This window comes from Lissotriton helveticus, chromosome 1_2 (genome assembly GCF_964261635.1).
Source record: "Lissotriton helveticus chromosome 1_2, aLisHel1.1, whole genome shotgun sequence".
Taxonomy (NCBI): domain Eukaryota; kingdom Metazoa; phylum Chordata; class Amphibia; order Caudata; family Salamandridae; genus Lissotriton; species Lissotriton helveticus.
In genome coordinates, this window is record NC_136058.1 from 351,588,533 (window position 1) to 351,607,915 (window position 19,383).

General features: G+C 46.8%; 1 protein-coding gene across 1 annotated transcript in view; it reads right to left on the reverse strand.

The window, feature by feature from the left end:
• LOC144807907 (uncharacterized) overlaps positions 1-19,383 on the reverse strand; it is a 319,307-nt gene that overhangs the window by 269,605 nt on the left and 30,319 nt on the right. Inside the window, exon 3 of the mRNA XM_078673503.1 lies at positions 3,694-3,795. Within this exon, the coding sequence (XP_078529629.1) occupies positions 3,694-3,795 (102 nt within the window). The remainder of the gene's footprint in view (positions 1-3,693; positions 3,796-19,383) is intronic.

Consider the following 19,383-nt stretch of genomic DNA (forward strand, 5'->3'; position numbering starts at 1 on the left):
CTAGGTTTCCCTAGTGGCTGGCAGAGCTAGGGCTCAAAAACAAAAGGTAGTCACTTTGTCCAAAAAGGGCAAGATTTCACTGGGAAATTGAGGTGCGACCATGTTGCGTTTTGCGCTGTTTCATGTCGCAGCCACTATGCCTACCCACGCAAGTGAGGTACCATTTTTTTCGGGAGACCTGGGGGAACGCTGGGTGGGTGGAAATTTGTTGATCCACGCAGATTCCAGAACTTTCCACCACAGAAATGTGAGGAAAATGTGTTTTTTTTGGGTCAAATTCTTAGCTTTGCAAGGGATTCTGGGTAACAAAACCTGGTGGTAGGCAGTCGAGTCACCCCATCCTGAATTCCCCTGGGTGTCTAGTTTTCAAAAATGTATAGGTTTGCTAGGTTTCCCTAGGTGCTGGCAGAGCTAGGGCTCAAAAACAAAAGGTAGTCTCTTTGTCCAAAAAGCGCAAGATTTCACTGGGAAATTGAGGTGCGACCACGTTGCGTTTTGCGCTGTTTCGTGTCGCAGCCACTATGCCTATCCAAGCAAGTGAGGTACCATTTTTTTTTAGAGACCTGGAGAAACGCTGGGTGGGTGGAAATTTGTTGATCCACGCAGAATCCAGAACTTTCCACCACAGAAATGTGAGGAAAATGTGTTTTATTGGTCAAATATTTAGCTTTGCAAGGGATTCTGGGTAACAAAACCTGGTGGTAGGCAGTCGAGTTACCCCATCCTGAATTCCCCTGGTTGTCTACTTTTCAAAAATGTATAGGTTTGCTAGGTTTCCCTAGGTGCCGGCAGAGCTAGGGTGCAAAAACTACAGGTAGGCACTTTGCCATAAAAGGGTCAATTTGTAACTGCAAAATTGAGGTGTGACCATGTTGCATTTTGCGCCGTTTCCTGTCGCAGGCACAAGGCCGACCCACACAAGTGAGGTAACGTTTGTATCGGGAGACTTGGGGTAATTCAGATTTGTAAATCAACTGTTATTACCAATTGAGCTTTCATGCATTTCTCCCTTTCAATGAAAGACATTGTGTAAAAAAAAAATCTTTTTGAAAAATGACCAATAATTCTCATGCTAGTATGAGTATTCCCAATTTTGAAAATGTGCAACTATATACTTTTTCTGAACTCTATAATTGGTACCCAATTCAGAAATACATAGGTGTCTTTCATACAGATGTTTCCATGTATACATTTTCCAAGACAAAGTGTTCTATACCCAGTAAATGAAAAAATACCATTGCAAGTTGCTGCTCAGTTTTTGGATCTGGGTTCGTCGGGTTCTTGGTGAAACTACAAGTCCTATATATCCTCACAACCAGGAGGGTCTAACGGATGTAACGGTATATTGCTTTCCAAGAGCTGTCAAAATTATAAAAAGTTATAGGTGAAAACGTTGAGACAAAAGGCTGGTTTTTTCAACACATTTTCAATTATTCCAATATTTAACTGTTAGTTTCTATAAAGAAACCTTCATGGATTTAGACAAATGACCCCTTTCTAAATTCAGAATCTTGTCTACTTTTCGAAAATGTACAGATTTCCAGGATCCATTATTGCTTTCAAACTCATTTCTACCATTAACTGGAAGGAGGTGGAAAGCTCTAAAAATAGCAAAAATGTCCCAGAAAAATGCCAACACTGTGTGAAAAATGTCGGTTCTCTGACAAAAGACTGTCATTTCCTAAAAGCTGAGAAAATGGAGATTTCAGCCACACAAACCCTTTTTTGATAAAATTTTCAGGGAAAACTCAGAGGCTTTCATTTGCAGCCCGTTTTCCCATTTTTCTGAAAAAAACAAACATTTCACTATACTTTGGTTAATTCCTGGGACCCCTCCAAGGGAATCCACAAACCCTGGGCACCTTTAGAATCCACATGATGTTGGAAGAAAAGGACGCAAATTTGGCGTGGATATATTATGTGGTAAAAAAGTTACAGGGGCCTAAGCGCGCACTACCCCAAAACGCCCAAAAAAGGCTTAGCACAGGAGGGGAAAAGGCCTAGCAGCGAAGGGGTTAATACTGGCATAATAAGTATAGTATTTTGAATTATGTATGTTCTATTTTATGATGTGTCGTATTTTAATCTAGGTATATGTTTATTGAATGGATGCCCAAGAATTACTATGATGAAGGCTGGTATACTGCTATGTGTCCGAGGAGATTTGGCTAGAGCTGCTGACTTTGGAACTTGGGGCCCCATTTATGAGTTTTTACCGTAGAGCAGCGCTGCAGGTCTCTCTGCTGCGCTGACCTAGGGTAAAAGAAAAGGGCAGGAATGCATAGTATCTATGACATACGGCACATTCCTGTCATTTTGCCCTGCACCGGTGCACAATGGGCTGGCGTGCGCCAATGCAGGCACCTTTGCACCATGGTGCAAGGGTGACTGCGTAGAGGGGATGATGATTGTTTTTGTGCAGGAAGGGAAACCTTCATGCACAAAAACAATCACAAGAGGCTTTTTCCTTTGTCTATGTGCGCTGCATAATGCAGCACACATAGAAAAAGGAAAAATTAGGAGAACTAAAGATATTTATCCTCGTTGTCCCTCCCTTACGCCTCCCCTGTGGAGGCGTATATTTTTGGTGCTGTGTCAGATTTACGATTTCTGGTAAATCTGGGGCAGTGTCAAAATGCCATTGATGTTGCTGGGAACGCCCTTAGCAATACCCACTGGACGCCCCTTTAAAGTAGAAAACTGTGTTAAAGGGGACAATATTAAGAGGCAATATTAAGCTAAAAAAAGTGGCCTAGTGCTGCCTGATAAATATCGTACAGGCTCCTGCGCCACGGAACGTCACAAAAAGTGACATTCAAATAGCAAAAGGGGGCTCATAAATGAGGCACTTGGTATTTTCAAATCTAGGCCTCATCGCTTGCCTCAACATAGTGTGATTGTGTGCAAATCACTTAGGCCCTAATTACAAGTCTGGCAGTGGCGAGGCGGTCCAGCCACCGCTGCACTGGTTGTCCGACCGCCTCATTATGAGTTGGGCAGTCGGACTGCCCCAAGACCACTGACACTGACAGGGAACCACCACTCCCTGGTGGGTGCTGCAGAGGTCAAGAGGTAGGAATATGCTTGGCGAGACTGGCAAGCATATTAGAAGTTTCCTCTCCATCTGCAGTGTCATGGAGGTTCTTACTCCATGTATACAGTGGTGGAGAGGAAAAGAAGTGGGCCCTACAGGGCCCCCTGTGTCTCCTCCGCATTTGGATGCACACAGGGGGAATAATATGTTTCCCCTGTGTGCATGTACACTAGTTCCTGCACAGCATGGACTGTCGAGTCCATGCTGTGCAGGTACCTGGTTGTGCAGTGCCATTGCGCTGCCTTTTTCAAAGGCAATGCCACCTTTCAAGGAGGCACTGCAGCAGGACTCCCACACCGCCCGCCTGCCCTCCAGTCCACTTTTAAGTCACAATCAGGTGAGCGGCGGCAGTGAGTCTCTGTGGTGCAGAAGCGTGGCATTGGCGGACCACCCGTTCCCGCACAGCCAAAACTCATAATGAGCCTGTTAATCTTCCTACGCCTAAAGATGCACAATGCAGTGTGTGTATTTGTGTAACTTTACTTGTTGTAGACAATTGTCTCCCATTCCCCAAGTAATGTCCAAGCTAGGTTAGTGATATATAAATACCAATACAACAATGCGCATGTATGGTCAATTAGAAACCCATTCTTCCTTACCTGCTCTATTGCAGGTTGATCCTGTGTATCCTGGGTCACAAACACATTTGCCATCTGAACAAGAGCCGTGATTGCAGCTGGACGATGAGCAGTATGAAACAGCTGCAGTGGAGGATAAAAAGCATCGAAAGGTGCCAAATTACTGAGATGTTCACTATTAAAAATGGAGAAACAGGGACAAAGCCTAAGCGTTTAAATTAACAGCCTAATGCATTCTGGACGTTGTAGTCTTGTCTCAAGTATGTTAATCTTAGGAACCTGGCATTAAGTGCTTGTAATAGAAAATTCCATGTTATAGCATTGCACTGTTGGTGACATGGCTGCATCTAGTAATATTCACTGCAGAATCTCTTTCTACTTCCTGTATTCCTCATTTTACTCTACTTAGAAAATAACTGTACTTTTGGAATCAAAGTCTGCATTGATAACTACTAATAAACTTTACGTGCACAACCTACATCAACACATCTATCTCATGACAATGGCCCTGTCTGAGAGGTAGGTGATGTAAAATACATTAAAGTAAAGACAATACAAAACAATGCAGGTTCGTTTTTAAAACTGACAACTAGGCAGATGCACAAAAACTAAAGCTACTGTAAAGTTTTAAACACATATCCCTTATCTTCATTTGAATACGATTAAGAAAGACCACTGCCAATGTGGAGACTTCGCTTTTTTTACTGCAACATCAGGAGGACATTAATTGTTCAAAATCGTTTGATTCCAAAGAATGTTAGTAGCGGCATTAATGGCATCCAAAATGATTACCTACTACTCTTATTCCAAGATAGTAGGTGTCAGACCCTATTCTGTGAACCATAGGGCAGACTGGGCCTACACGGCTGTGATAATGCCCGCGGCACAGTAATTACCAAGCGCTGGGGGCCTGAATAAAGACTCAGCGCTATTGTTGCTTTCGTAGCGTGGTCCCGACTGCCAGAGCCGGGCCACGCCTCTTTATTTTATATTTGCGCATGGCGTTATGTGCCAGCGCTGCGTGGGTAGACTGAAACGCTGCCCCGCCGGAGGATATTACATTTTTTCTAACATTTACTAAACAATAAACAAAACATCAACATGTAGATCTGTTACCAGTTCCAGGTGTGCCATCGGTACTCAGTTCCTACCCTGACACAGGTACACAGTCCGCTTCGAAACTACAGTCCCTCACATGAATCCCACCAAACGGGAAGATGGAGCAGGATTGCTCCTCAGGCCGTATCTGGAATGTTCTCCCCGTGATGATGATAGGAGGGGGCCACTCCCTGTGAGACTCCACCCTCTGAGATCTCACCAGGGAGTCGGACAGTCCTCTGTCTGGAGTTCAGAGTGGTGATGGTGATTCTCGGTCAGATCTGTCCGGACCATCCATGGGGATAGTCCCTTGGCCATCATCCATCTCTTCAGCCACTCTCCATTGACTTGGACCAGCTTCCATATGATCCGGTCATGACGCGTTGGGAGTTCCAGCATGGACCTATTTGAAGAATGATATATTCCGAGTGAGTTATTCGGTTCTTCGGTTCCTCTCCGGGCTGTTACCATCGTGCCGGTTTGGAGGATCACTGTCCACGGACGCTGTTCAAACGGGAGATGGAACTTGCTCCGGGGGTGTCTGTCTCTGACATAGACTATGTCCCTTTCTTGAATAGTCGACGCTCTCGCTCTTCAGTTGATTCTAGCTCGGTTGTTGGTGCTGGTCCGTTTGGCTGAGGAGGGGCCCAGTTTGAGTGATGGGGGATAGTGTCACGCACCACTCGACCCATGCTTGCTGGTCCCGGTGCTCTCTCAGTCGTGAGATGAGGCGTTAATCTGTATTCTCTCAGGAAGCTGTAGATGGCTCTTTCAAGGGGTGCTTCTTCAGCATGCGCAATATGAATGATCTTATTGAGAGTGCGCATGAATCTCTCTACTTCCCCGTTCGCTTGGGCCAGCGCGGTGTCACCTTCCGATGTTGAATGCCCTAGGACTTGAGATAATCAGCAAACTCTTGCCCCTGAAAGGGTGGGCTATTATCCATCTTCACCACCTAAAAGATCCTGTGAGTTGCAATGATCTTTTCTACTTTCGTAATTAACTCCATGGTTGTTTGACCTCCAATGATTTCTGTCTCATGGTACTTTGTGTAATCATCGATGACCACAAGGGCGTAGCACCCATCGGGCAGATGCCAAAATCAATAATGACACACTCTCACGGTCTTCGGGGGTTGTCTTCAGTGATGACGTGATGAGAACGATCTGGTTGGCCTGACACCTTGCACCATTGTCACGTTCTGAATGTCTGCTCGACCATCGGGTCCATCCCCGGGAACCACACCTTCGCTCTTAGATGACCTTTTGTCTCCACCACACCCTGTTGCCCTCTGTGTGCAAGGTCCACTGCTTGTTGAGCAAGGCTTGATGGGATTACCAGTCGCGGACCTCTGAGCAAGCAGCCACTGCCGTCGACCAAGAGTTTGTCTTTGATCCGCATGATCGATTCGAATGTGGCCTTCGCCTGGGGGGTCCAACGGGTCTTCATGGTCTGAATGGGACATCAGTCGTTTGCCCGAACTGAAGTGATGACTAGTTGCAGACACTCATCATCCCGGGTGGCCTCTATCATAGCTTCAAGGCTTATTGTAAGTGGTCGGGACCTCTTCGCTATCAACCGTACGTATTCCTTCGTGTCCTCAGCATCTTCTTCTGCTGCTTTGGTTGCGGGCCCGGGTGCCTTGATAGGATAGTCAGCTTGGTTGGATGAGCCTGGCTTGTACTCCACCCGGTAATCATACCCTTGCAGTTGAAGGATCCATTTCTCTATCCTCGGGGGGTGGGGGGGGGGCTTTCATGCAGATCCTTGAAATAGTGGGATGAGGGGCTTGTGGTCGGTGGAGACAGTGAATGGGTGGCCATACAAGTGGACGTTGAAATGCCGGCAGACCCAGTGGATTGCCATTGCCTCTCTCTCAATCTGAGAGTAGGGCAGCTCCGTGTCCGTCAAAGAGCGGCTCGCGTATGCAATCGGGTCCCATTCATCATTGCGTTGTAGCTGTGTGAGCAATGCTCCTAGTCCATAGGGACTGGTATCAACGGCCACATTGATGGGCTGGGCAGGATCAAAATATGATAGTGTGGTGTCCACAGAAAGGGCTGCTTTAGTATCTTTGAAAGCTTGTTCTTGGTCGGGCCCCACTGCCACGTGGTGGTGGACTTCGTCAGCTCCCCGAGGGGCTTTGTGATGTTGGATAAGTCCGGGATGAAATGCCCACAGAAGTTTACCATCCCTAGGAAACTTCAAAAATGTTGGAGGGTGCCAGGGCTTTCTGAACGTCTCGCACCTTGTCAGGATTTGGGGCCACTCCTTTGTCAGAGAACGTGTAGCCGAAGAAACTAATTTTGTTCTTCAAGAATTGGCACTTTTCTTGTGCAGAGTGAGTCCGGACTCTTTGATCCGTTGGAGGACACTGCAAAGCCTTCGGTGGTGGTTTTCCATTGACAAGGCATACACCAATAGGTCGTCACTTACATTCAAGACTCCAGGGAGTCCGCTGAGGACTTCTCTGATGGTGTTCCGAAACTCCTCAGCGCCACTCAAAATTGCACTCGAGACGCCTGTTACTCCTGAGTCCGACGTGCGTAGAGAATGTAGTAATGTACCGAGAGTCCGGATGTAGGGGCAGTTGGTGGTATCCTGAACGTAGGTCCATTTTTGAGGACCACACCGCACCATTCAGTTCCCCCGGGATGTCATAGATGGTCGGTGTTAAGTGGTGCTCCCTTTTCACCGCTGCGTTTGGGAGCCGCATGTCGACACAGATGCGGACCTGCTCTGGCTGTTTTGGCTTTCTCGCCACTACGATCGGGGACACCCACTGAGTAGGTCCACTCACCTTCTCTATTATCCCTTGCTTCTACTGTGCTTCCAGCTCTTCCTCGACCTTTTGTCGCAGGTGGAATGCAATGGACCTATGCCTCAGTGCTACCAGTTGGACTGACGGGTCAATATGGAGAGATACCTCTTTCCCTTTCAGGCTTCCAATGCCCTTGAAGACGTCATCAAATTCTTCCATGATGGCTGCCAGTTCTTCTTGCACTGCCAGAGCGAATGAGATCAGTCTCAGTTCTTCTGCTGTCTGACCGCTTACCAGCATTCCACTTCCTTCTTTGGTCACGTACACCGTGGTGGGGATCTTGAGGTCTTGGTGCTTAAGTTCCGTTTTGAAACATCCCAGGAGTGGGATGGATGTCTTCTGTACTTAGGCAAATACTCGAATCTTCGCTTCGCGCAAAGGTGGGAGTGGACTCAACTGGTTGAACACATTGGCAGCCATCAATTCAATCAAGGTTCCGGTGTCTATGTTGGTCCTTACTTCTTGGTGGTGAATCTTGAGTCTGCACTTTGGAAGTAGCCTTATCTTCCGTCGTGGCTGATCCACTGCGAATACATAATGGATAGGGTAGTCCCCCGTGTTGTCATCCATATCTTCGCTGTCTTGCGTTTCGGCTACTGTCTGTGCCTTCTATTTCCGGGGCTTTGACGACCTGCAGACTGTTGCGAAATGGTTCATCCACCCGCAGGCTGTGCACCGCTTCCCTCTCGCTGGGCAGTCTTGCATGAGGTGGGGCATGCCTCCACAGTAGCCACATTCTTTCCTTTTGTCTTGCGGACATTTCCCTGGGCCTTGCCGTGACTTGGCCTTCACCGTCTCCACCATGTTCACCTGTTCCATCTTGATGGGGCGGTGAATGGTGGCCTCCATATGGGATGCTCTGGCTTGCGACCATCCAACCGGAGTTTGGAGGAGTAGCACCCTTGTATTATCTGGCCTCTGATCTCCTCTTGTTCATCCTGGAAGCCGCACATGCTGGCCAGTTCCTTCAAACGGCCATGGAATGCGTCCAAGGACTCTTCTGTTTCCTGTTTGGCCTGGCGAAAAATTAACCTTTTGTAGTCTCTGTTCGCCATTGGCTCAAAGTGCACGTTAAGAGCGTTGAGCAGCGTCACATACGTTTTGGGCCTCCACTGGTGTCTTGTAGATGCGGTGTATGTCTTTGCCCCCTAGGTGGAGGAGTAGTGCTCTGCGTCTGTCCAGGGCTATACCTGCCCCTTCAAAATAGATTTGGAGATAATCAGTCCAGTCCCGCCATCGAGGGGCGTTAGAGGAGGGGGCACCATCCATGACAAAGGGCTCTATTTTCAGGATTGACACCATCCTGGCACAGTTGTGGGTACACCTCACGGCACATGCACTGCCCCTCTACTGGTTGGGGTGGCAGCCGCCTGGCCGAGATTGATAGGGGCACAGTTGGGGTTTATGTCCTGCGTAGTTTGGGTACTTAGCTTGACTTCCACGCCTCTCTCCTCCAGGGCGCTGGGGTCATCCACATGTGTGGGCTCCGGCTGATGGGGGGCTGAAGGTGGGTCACTTGTTCCACACAGGTGTCTCTACTGGCTGCAGGGCCATCATAGGTGGCAGCAGTCTGGACTTGTCTGTGGATGTGGGCCTGCAAACAGCGACAGCAGGCCTGCACGATGTAGCTGGCTCTTCACGTGGCTGCAGGGCTTCTATGGTAGGCTCCAGACTTGCACACAATGTGGCTGCAGAGCCTTCACGTACAGCACCAGCCACTCAAAATTAGCAGCTGCACACATACCTTGGCATGAGCCCGTCACTGCCTCGTCGCCGGTGTGATAATGCCAGCGGCGCGGTAATTAGCAAGCGCTGTGGGGGCCGGAATGAAGACTCAATGTTATTGTTGCTTTCGTAGCGTGGTACCAACTGCCGGAGCCGGTCCATGCCTCTTTATTTTATATTCGCGCATGGCGTCATGCGCCAGCGCTCCTTCGTCACCTCCGGGTGTGGGTAGACTGAAACGCTACCCCGCCGGAGGATATTACACAAGGCCTCATCCTGTTGAGGCTGTTTACAAACTGTGAAAAGTACAATCCCTTCCCGACTTGACTCTCAGGCTAACGAGGGTGAACAGTCACAATATTCTTAGAAAGTAAGTGTGGGGGGCACAAACTCAAAACTCAACAGCCATCCAACAGACACAAAACCTCAATATCCTGGCCTGTGCATGTTTTTTTGATAAAGAGACGTACTTTTAATCAGAGTAATACTAAATACCACACAATCCCACTGAAGTATAAAGGGAAACACACCTGGTCACGACCCCCTGTGTGTGTGCCTTATGACCCTCCCCTTCTCTTCATGCTCTGTCCACTTGGGCGGCCCGATCTAATACCATTCAATGAGTTGTGGCAGGAAGAATAATTAGGCACAGGTGTGGATTTGGTTCCCCACATATTCAGCCGCTCTTTATTTTTACCTCCCATTGTTGGAGCGTGTGCAAAATGATCTTAAGTCTTCACACGCTCCTCCACGCAGTGCAGCAGGTTGGCTCTGACAGCAGGCAAGACCTCCTAAGATCATGTGGTGGCTTGACCCCAGTCACAAGAAAGGCTGGACACAGCTCACCTCTTTAGCATAAGTGTCCTTTCAGTGAGCAGAAGGGTGCTGCTTGGCAAGAGGTTAGAGTCTTCAGCAGTCACCGCTCACTTCTTGGTCATCCCCAACAACATGGACATTATTTGCGAGTCACCAAGGGGTGGCAGTTGCAATCTTAGGTTGACCTTGTGTTCCCAGGCACTGTCTTTGTGAACCCTGCCTTAATAGATGGCAATATCAAGGCCAAGAACATTGGGCTGACTGGCCCTTAATGTTGTTGGGGCACAGGTATCCTTATTTGTCCTAACCTACTAGAGAGAGAAGTGAGTTGGTACCCCAGAACACAACAGGTCTCTCCCTCTAAGGGTGAAGGTGTCAGGTCACACCCTTTCATTGTCTCACTCATACCTGTCAAGTCAAGTCAAGTCAGGGGCATTTGTATAGCGCACAAATCACACCCGGAGAATCTCATGTCCACAATATACTAAAGTTGAGACACAAACAGTTTATGTTTATTTAAACAATTGTGATCTATTATGTAATATGTGCACCACAACTACAAACATATGCATGCTAATAATATCAAAAGCATACTTTACTGATCATATGCTATGAACAGTAACATTTGCCTTGACCCAAAGCTGTGAGGTTATAGATTATAGAAAAAACATCTCTGGGCACTGATGGTGGGCCCAAACCTTAGCACATACAGCCGAAGGTTCCACAACTCACCTGGCAAAGCCCTCTCATCTTCAGAACCACAACACTCTGAGTTTTAGAACCACCCGTTCTCAGTTGTATTGCAAAAATGTGTACATTCAAAACAGCAGCTGGATGTTGATATTATGTCTAGGTGCTAGTGTCGGGCCATAATGAATAACAAGGAGCGATGTTGTTTGAACTTGGTCAGGCAGTTTAGACAAAATCCCAGGATCAGAAACATAATACTAAAATATGTGCTAACCATGTACAAATTATAACTTGGCACAAAATGAAGCATGATACTTTGTAACGTGTGCAATGCAAAGGAAATACACAACAGTTGTAGTCCAACATAGGCCAGTCCAGGCAAGGCAATAGTTATTGCAGCACATGGACCAGTGAACTATTCACACAGGACAGCAATTATAGATCAACAGGGGCAGTGAATAAATCATGCAGCAAGGTAATTGCAGCACTATATGGCCCAGTGAAGATATCACTTAGTATGGCAGCTGCGGCTCGACAGGGGGTGGTACCATTTGTGACTACAACTGCAGAGAAAGAGCATGAGAGTCATTGCAATACAGGTAACTTCTGGCTTTGCTTCCTCTAGAAGGTCACCTTTTACTTGGTTTCCGTCGACCAAGAATATGCTTGGCTTCTTCTCCTGAATATTCTCTTCCCCTACAGGGTCAGGCAGATTCCTTTTCTCACACAGCCATCAGACTTCACCAAACTAGGCAGACCCTCAGTTCTTCCAGTAAACTTCAGGGGTTGTCCTCTTACCTCTGGGAAACTGGTTCTTAGACTGATGCCTGCACTAGGCACACAATAGTCCTTCACGTACCTTGCAGAGAGCTTTCTTCCATGGTATTGAAGCATTTGGAACTCGAACAAAGTAGTTTGACTTTACCCCACATTTATGCATATTTTCTGGACAGGAGATGGGATCCACTGTCTCAAACATCAGAACAGGTTTGGGGTAGTTCTCTTTTACGTGTCTTCATGAGGCTGCTCTCCAGTCACAGCCAAGGCTGTGCTAAACTATAACTAGAGGTGTGTGAAATTATGTCTATGAGACATTTACCACGACTACATCGGCATTGCAAAATAGGCCATGCCACTGTACCTGGTGATGTTTTGTACTTAGAATAAATTGTAATTTACATCAGAAATCTGAGCTGCCCTGGAAGTCCAATTCGTGTATATTTGTAGCTTCAAGCCCACTCAAGGATCCAGGAGGTTGGATATATTCCATTAAACGTCCCCCTCTGTCACTTGGATTACATGGTGAGGATCGCCTGTATCTGGGGTCTTTGCATTAGACCGCCATGTTGCAAAGTGCACTGGAGGATCAGGCCGGGCTCCTCTGCTTGGGAGGGTGGAGAAGCCCTCACTGCGCCCAGAGTCAACACTCCGATTGGCCCTGGAGTAGAAGCCTCCATCCTGGGCTCTACTATCTGGCTTGCCTGCATCAGCAACCGGAGGGCTCCCCTGCTTGACTTGGATAAGAAGCTCTGACTGAGTCTTGGGTCAGCGTTTCAGTTAGCCCTGGGGTGGAAGCCCCCATCCTGGGTTGCCTTCTCCGGGCTACCATGTCACAAAGTGCCAGGGACATGGTTCACAAAACACTGTGAGGACTGCTCTACTTGGGTCTGTTGATAAGCTCTGACCGGTCCCTAGGAAGTGGTCTGGTTGGGGGTGAAAGCTTTTGTCCCTGGGCTCCATTCCCTGACCTACCATGTCACAAAGTGCCCAGATGGGTTTTGCAGGCACCAGGAGGGCTCCTCCTCTTGGCTGGGCTAAAATGCTCAGACCGGGCTGCGGTTCAGAGCTCTGATTGGCCCTGTGCTCTATTCTTCAAGTTATTGTGTCACTTAGAGCCCAGGATGGGGTCCGACAGTTCCACGAAGTGTTCGCCTATTTAGCCAGGTTTAGAAGCTCTGACCGGCTTTGGTTGGCATGGAGGTGGAAGTACCCTGCCATGAGCTCCCTTCCCCCGACCTATGTGTCAAAAAGGGCCTGGGACAGGTTCCCCCCAGCACTGGGAAGGCTACCCAACTTGGAGGGGTTAAGAGGGTCTCACCGGAACCTGGGCCAAAGCCCAGCTGGCCCAGAGAGAAAAGCCCCCAGTCTTGGGCACCATTTTCCTGCCTGTCATGTCGCAAATCTCAGTGGCAGGGTCCCTCAGGCACCAGGAGGGCCACCGTGCTTTGCTCGGTTAAGAAGCTCTAACTGGGCTCCAGGTCAGAGCTCCAGTTTACCTGGGAGTGTAGGCCTTCATCCCTGGTCCTCATTCTCCAGCCTGCTGTCTACATGGGACGGTGTCCCACTGGCTTTGGTAGGATTGCCCCATTTGGCTGGGATAAGAATCTTTGACCAGGACCCGGGTCAAGCTCCGGCTGGCCTTGGGGGTGGAAGTCCTGTGGTCTTTCTTCTCCAGGCCAGTGTGACTATTATAACACAAATCAGGGACCCACAGGGCCATGGTGGGCTCCTATGCTTGGCCAGGTGAAAAAGCTCTGATGGGGTCTTGGGTCACAGCTCCAGATGGTCCCATGGTTAAAATTCTCAGCCCAGGGGTCCCTTTTTCTGCCAACCTGTGTTGTAAAGTACCAAGGAGGGGGTTCCGTTGGTCCCAGGAGGGTGTCCTGCATTGCTGTGGTAAAAAGGAGCATCCTGGCACAGGGTCATTGCCTCTGTGAGTTCCTCCCCACAGCCCTGTGTCTGAGGCCCAGGAATGCCTGGTGTGCCCAGAAAGGCAGGCTACCCTGGAATTTGACTCTTCAAGCCCAGGTACGGCTCCAGGAGTTTAGATACATTTGCTCAAATGTCCCACCTGTCATTCGGTGTGCACGGATTACAAGAAAGGCAGATGACCTTCTTCCAGAGTAGGAGGGGCTAGGTATTAGAGACAGGCTTGTTATCCGGTAGTACTCCCCAAGTGCTGGGAGCCCCGTTGACCTTCTACATGAAGTGCATTTACATTGCAGCTCAGAATGACCATTCTGTGGGGGGGTCCCGCAGCCCAGAAGGCACCCCTGTATTTCGCCCAAGCTGCACCTCAACCCATCCATCCCGTCCATTGTGTTGGAGCTGACTGGGCCCACAGGGACCTGTGTGACTCTCCTGTCCACCTAGCCCCCCATAGACAACCAGGGGATTCTGCAATAAGTTCCTGAAGGGTGTGAAGGTTGTCCAGAAAATTGCCTAAAACATACCTAAGATTCCACGATCTGACAGAAACTAAAACCTCTAAAATATGACTACAATAAAATACTTAGTGAAAGAGACCATAAATGGGTAAACATCATGAATTGCCTGAATTAACATGCTTGATCGAAATATGGCGGGAGAACCCTTGGCAACTTCCTGAGGACCAAAGGGAACCAAGTATCATGCAATCAAGGAAAAGCACTAGAATGTACAAACCAAAACAAAAAAGATTATAGAATCTGTGACCTTCTAATCGACCTTCTATTAATGATTGAAATCAAACCCTTATTATGTGAATGGAAGAACTCAAATAACATCTCGTACCACACTTTGTAGGCTTGGGTATATTTTATAAGACATGCCAGTAACACTATATACAATAACAACTTTAACCCAAAAATCCTTCGGATCCCTTTGGAACAAGCTCGGCATATTTCCACAAAAGGCATCATAACTTTATTTTATCAGCAATTCACCACATCCCCTCATCTACTGCTATCCTTTCATAGAGCAGGTGCCAGTATACCCACTCATAATTTCCATACTTTTCTGGTGCAGGTGAGTAACCCATTGTGGATTTACCAAGATCAATGATGCTCCCTCTTTACTTACCCTAACCTTCAAATCTATTCTCCCCACCTGTCTGCGGTGATGTGGTATCAATCAAATGTGTCTAAGCTTTAATGGTAGCGTGGTAGCCATAGAATGTGCTTTAATGGAATGTTGTTATGAGGGTTCTGAGTCCGGGGAACTGATGGTGAGGAGAAGAGACAGTGGCAGTTTCTGTACCTTCTGCTGCTGTTTAATAGATGCTGGGGTTGAATAAAGGAATCATAACTTTCACAGTGGAGATATTATTCATTACAAAACTGGTGACAAGTGGAAACCAGGTTTTTGTCAAGCAGGAAAAAGGTTGGGTATTATCTGATATTATCTGATGTCTGCCTTTTTCAATTGTGACCTGTAAAAGATCATTACGACAAATATTTCCTGATAAAGACATTTTTACCTGCTAAGACGAAAAACGTGAGAATACATAATGCATTGTATAAGCATACAATGTCTTAGAAATGGGAAACATCCTTTACAACGCAACTTTTACAACGCACTACCATTACGACGCAACTTTTACAATGCAGGTTATTACAACGAATTGCGCTGGGGGGCGCTCTAGGATAGGGAATAGTTTCATTTACTATCCAACACCTTCCCTACTATCCACGGGGACTGGAGTTGGAATAGTAAATTAAACTATTCACTATCCAGCACCTCCCGACGTAAGTCGTTGTAACGACTTGCGTTGCAAAACCTGCGTTGTAATGGCATGCGTTGTGAAAGCATGTGTTGTAGTGACATACATCCTTCCACATGATGCTACGAAAATGTAAAGTAAATAAAAGATATAACATAAGAACTACACATCAACGTATTTAAGAGTTATGAGAAAATAAAACATTGTTAACATGGAGAGTTGTGTGATAATAACATTTAAATATGAATCGTACCTGAAAAATATATATACTCTTAATGAAGCTTTCATAACGTCTACCGAATAACACATATATTTAGAGTGATATGTTAATAATTTGCTTTGAAAAATGATAACATACAATGTTTGTGAATTTTTTTAAGTAGTACCTAATATTCAGATGTACATCATTCCTGAGAATGCACCAAGAGGGTGGTGTTTTTGCCGATTTTAACTGCATGTACAGGAACCCAATTGGAATTAATTCTTGGTTATTCCTATGAAACTTTAATGGGGTTAGAAAGATCGTTTTATGTGTTCCTGAAATTGCACTTTTGCAAACTATACTGTCACAAAACAAAAGAAAAAACGCTTTCAGCTTTGTAATTCTTTTACAACTACAAATGAAAATATGCTTTCATCACATTTTAGACAGCTTCTCATTTCATATCACAGAATGAAATAAATGGCAGCTTAGATAAAGAAACATTTTTGCGCAGCAAATACATGTTAATGAAACTATCTGAATAAAATTAATTATAATTAAGAAATAATGAAATATGACCCACATGCTTCTATTGGTGTGGTTTATAACTTTGGAAAAAAGGTTGCATTCAATTAAAAAGGTCATTGTATTAAGGTTTTCTGTTTTCTGATAGGTATGGATCTTTAAAATCACTATCCTCTGTGTTGCTAGATAGGATCCAATTACTGAAGTGTGTTTAATATGCTAAGTGTGTTTAAGGTTGCAGTACCACCTCCTGTCTACAGGGGCAAAGCGAGCGAAGAACATAAACATACTTGGTGAAACGCAGGTCCCCACAAGGCAATTTTTTAAAAAGTTGTAAAAATTGGCACAGATGTTTTTGAAGTCATTTCCAATCATTTGGAAGACATTACCTTGTGCAGACTTGGGTTCAGGTCCCCACAGTGCAATCAAGTTCCCACAGTGTGAGTGTGTTATCATACTCAAGTCCCCACAAGGATAGTAACACAAACCCACACGCACACACACAAACACCAATACTTAGGAGCTTTCCTTCATGCCACACATATGAATGATCCAATTGCACATCCTATAACCACCAACACCAGAGTGGTGTTCTGATACTCTGACCCCATATCCCATTCCACAACTTATAACTACCACTACCACCAGAGTCAGACTTCTTGAACAAAATTACAGACCACCCATCTTAGGCAGATGCTGAACAATTACCTCCTATCAGTCCCGTGACCAATTTTCTACACATGACGTCAAAAGCTGTCCTCCAGAACTGTAGGAGTGCATCCTCTAATGCAACTTCTATAACTACTGTCATCCAAGATTGACAGTGATGCCATTGCACTCACAGAAACGTGGTCACCCTAATCCTTCATACTACTTATTTTTACGAATAAGATATATCCTCTCCACCTCAAGACCTAGGGACACTTGCTTTGCTCCTGAGGCGGAAGCCGGGAGCTAGATCTAGTTGTACGAACTTTTTAAATAGCGTCTTATTGCTACTGCACTGTTGTTAATAAAATTGTTATTTTCCCACACCTTGTGCGTACCCCCTTCACTTTTGAGCGAGTAGGCTCACCTTCATTTGCGCCACATTAGGGACCTGATCGTTTATCACTTCAGCCGATTAGGAGCTGAATCTATTGCGGGGCTCGGAGGGGCCGATTACTTTCAGCTGCCATTTTGGGGAGGAGCAGGAATCGCTTGACAGAACGCGCTAAGCGCATAAATTGAGTGGGTCAGATCGGTCGGGTAAGACCTAGGGACACTTGCTTTGCTCCTGAGGCGGAAGCCGGGAGCTAGATCTAGTTGTACGAACTTTTTAAATAGCGTCTTATTGCTACTGCACTGTTTTTAATAAATTTGTTATTTTCTCACACCTTTTGCGTACCCCCTTCACTTTTGAGCGAGTAGGCTCACCTTCATTTGCGCCACATTAGGGACCTGATCGTTTCTCACTTCAGCCGATTAGGAGCTGAATCTACTGCGGGGCTCGGAGGGGCCGATTACTTTCCGCGGCCATTTCGGGGAGGAGCAGGTTGCCGCTCTAGTGTTTGGGGAGGAATCGTTTGACACGACGCGCTAAGCGCATGAATTAAGACGGCCCTTCCTACGCGCAGCGTACGCGGTGCGGACGTGCCCTTTCGCGCCAAAGGAGCGCCTAAGGAAAGCTCGTCTGTGCCCGTCCGTGCCAGGTTGGGCTAGGACGTGGCAGGGACGTGAAAAAATGGGACCTCCTTTAGCGGTGAAATCATTTTACAGTGGCGATCAGCTGCGGTCACTGAGAGGCAGTCCGACCGTCCTCTGTTCCAGCCACACCACTTTAGAGGAGGTAAGGATTTTTTGCCCACATTGCAATCCTAGAGGGCTAGTGAACTGCAAAACTAAATTATACTCATTCGCCTTGATAAACTGTGGTCCCTCCGAGGCACGCAGTGGAAATCCGCCTGCTTCTGGAGGAGCGAGATCCAGATGTCCTTTTTTGACTGAGACCTGGTTAACTGATGCATCTGATCCAGATATAGTTAGGGCTTTACCACCTAGTTATTTAATCTGTAGGCATGATCGCCAAACGGGCCGAGGAGGAGGAGTGGCTATCATCTATAAAAACTCATTTGTTTGACGAACCTCTGAGGGCCCACTCTCGGAGTGTGAGAGCCTAGGGTAATCTATATCCTTTTCCCCCACTTCTACTTTCTCGGGTATTCTAGTCTACACGCCACCGGGAGCACATAATAGCTTCTGTAACAATCTCCTGGACAAGATCACCCTTCCTATTAGTAGTACATCCAATTTCTCCATCTTAGGTGATCTCAACATTCATCTTGATAACTCAGAGGCCTCTTCATCGCAAGATCTATTGGACACCCTAGGGGTAGTCCAATTGAAACAAATTGTGTCTGGATCCACGCACCGAGCAGGGCATTTAATTGACCATTTTTTTACTAACCTTGGTAACATCAGCTGCGATCAGTCCATCTTCATTCCTTGGTCTGATCATGCCCTGCTTTCATTTGTCTGGACCCCACTCGACCAAAATCATATAGTTAGTCTATCCAAGAAGTTGAATCGGACATGGTAAAAATTATCCTCGGAGGAATGGGATGCCGCCCTGAAGAGGTCTCCCCTGGTCCCTCACGACAATCCTGTCATCGCCAACGCGGCCTTTAATAAGTGGTTGGATACTACCTTAGATTCCACCCTGCCCAAGAAAGAAGTGTGTCATCGGACAGGCCCAAATAAAAAGCAGTGGTACTCTGGGGAATTAAAGGGTCTCAAACAATGCTATAAATGGGCTGAAAGGAAATGGAGGAAAGATTTCTCAGCCGTCAGTAAAAACGAATACAGATTAGCGTTTAGAACATATAAGAACCAATTAAAAACCTGCTCAAGCTGTGTACTTTCAGGAAAAAATCTTGGACGCAGCCAACAGGCCCAGAGAAATATTTAAAATATTTCAATCTTTGGTTACCCCCCCTGTCTCATTAGTGCAGTCCCTGATCCCCAGAAACGATGTGATGACCTTGCCTCCTTCTCTGCTTCTAAAGTGACTAATATCCACTTTGGCTTTTTGCCAGGTATCCAGGCCCCAGCCCTGACTGAGAGTGATGATACTGACTCTGTGGTTGCCCCAGACTTCCATGGATCTCTCGACTCCTTCCCGTTACTCGATCTTGCCACAGTAGAAAGACTTCTTGGCAACTTGAAATCGGGTTCCCCTCTGGATGCTGCTCCACCATCGGCTCTTAAACAGGTGGCGGGGACTGTCTGTCCCGCTATAATGCACGCCATAAACTCCTCCCTGGTGGCGGGGGTGGTACCTCCTACCTGGAAGTTGGCAAGAGTCAAGGCCCTTTT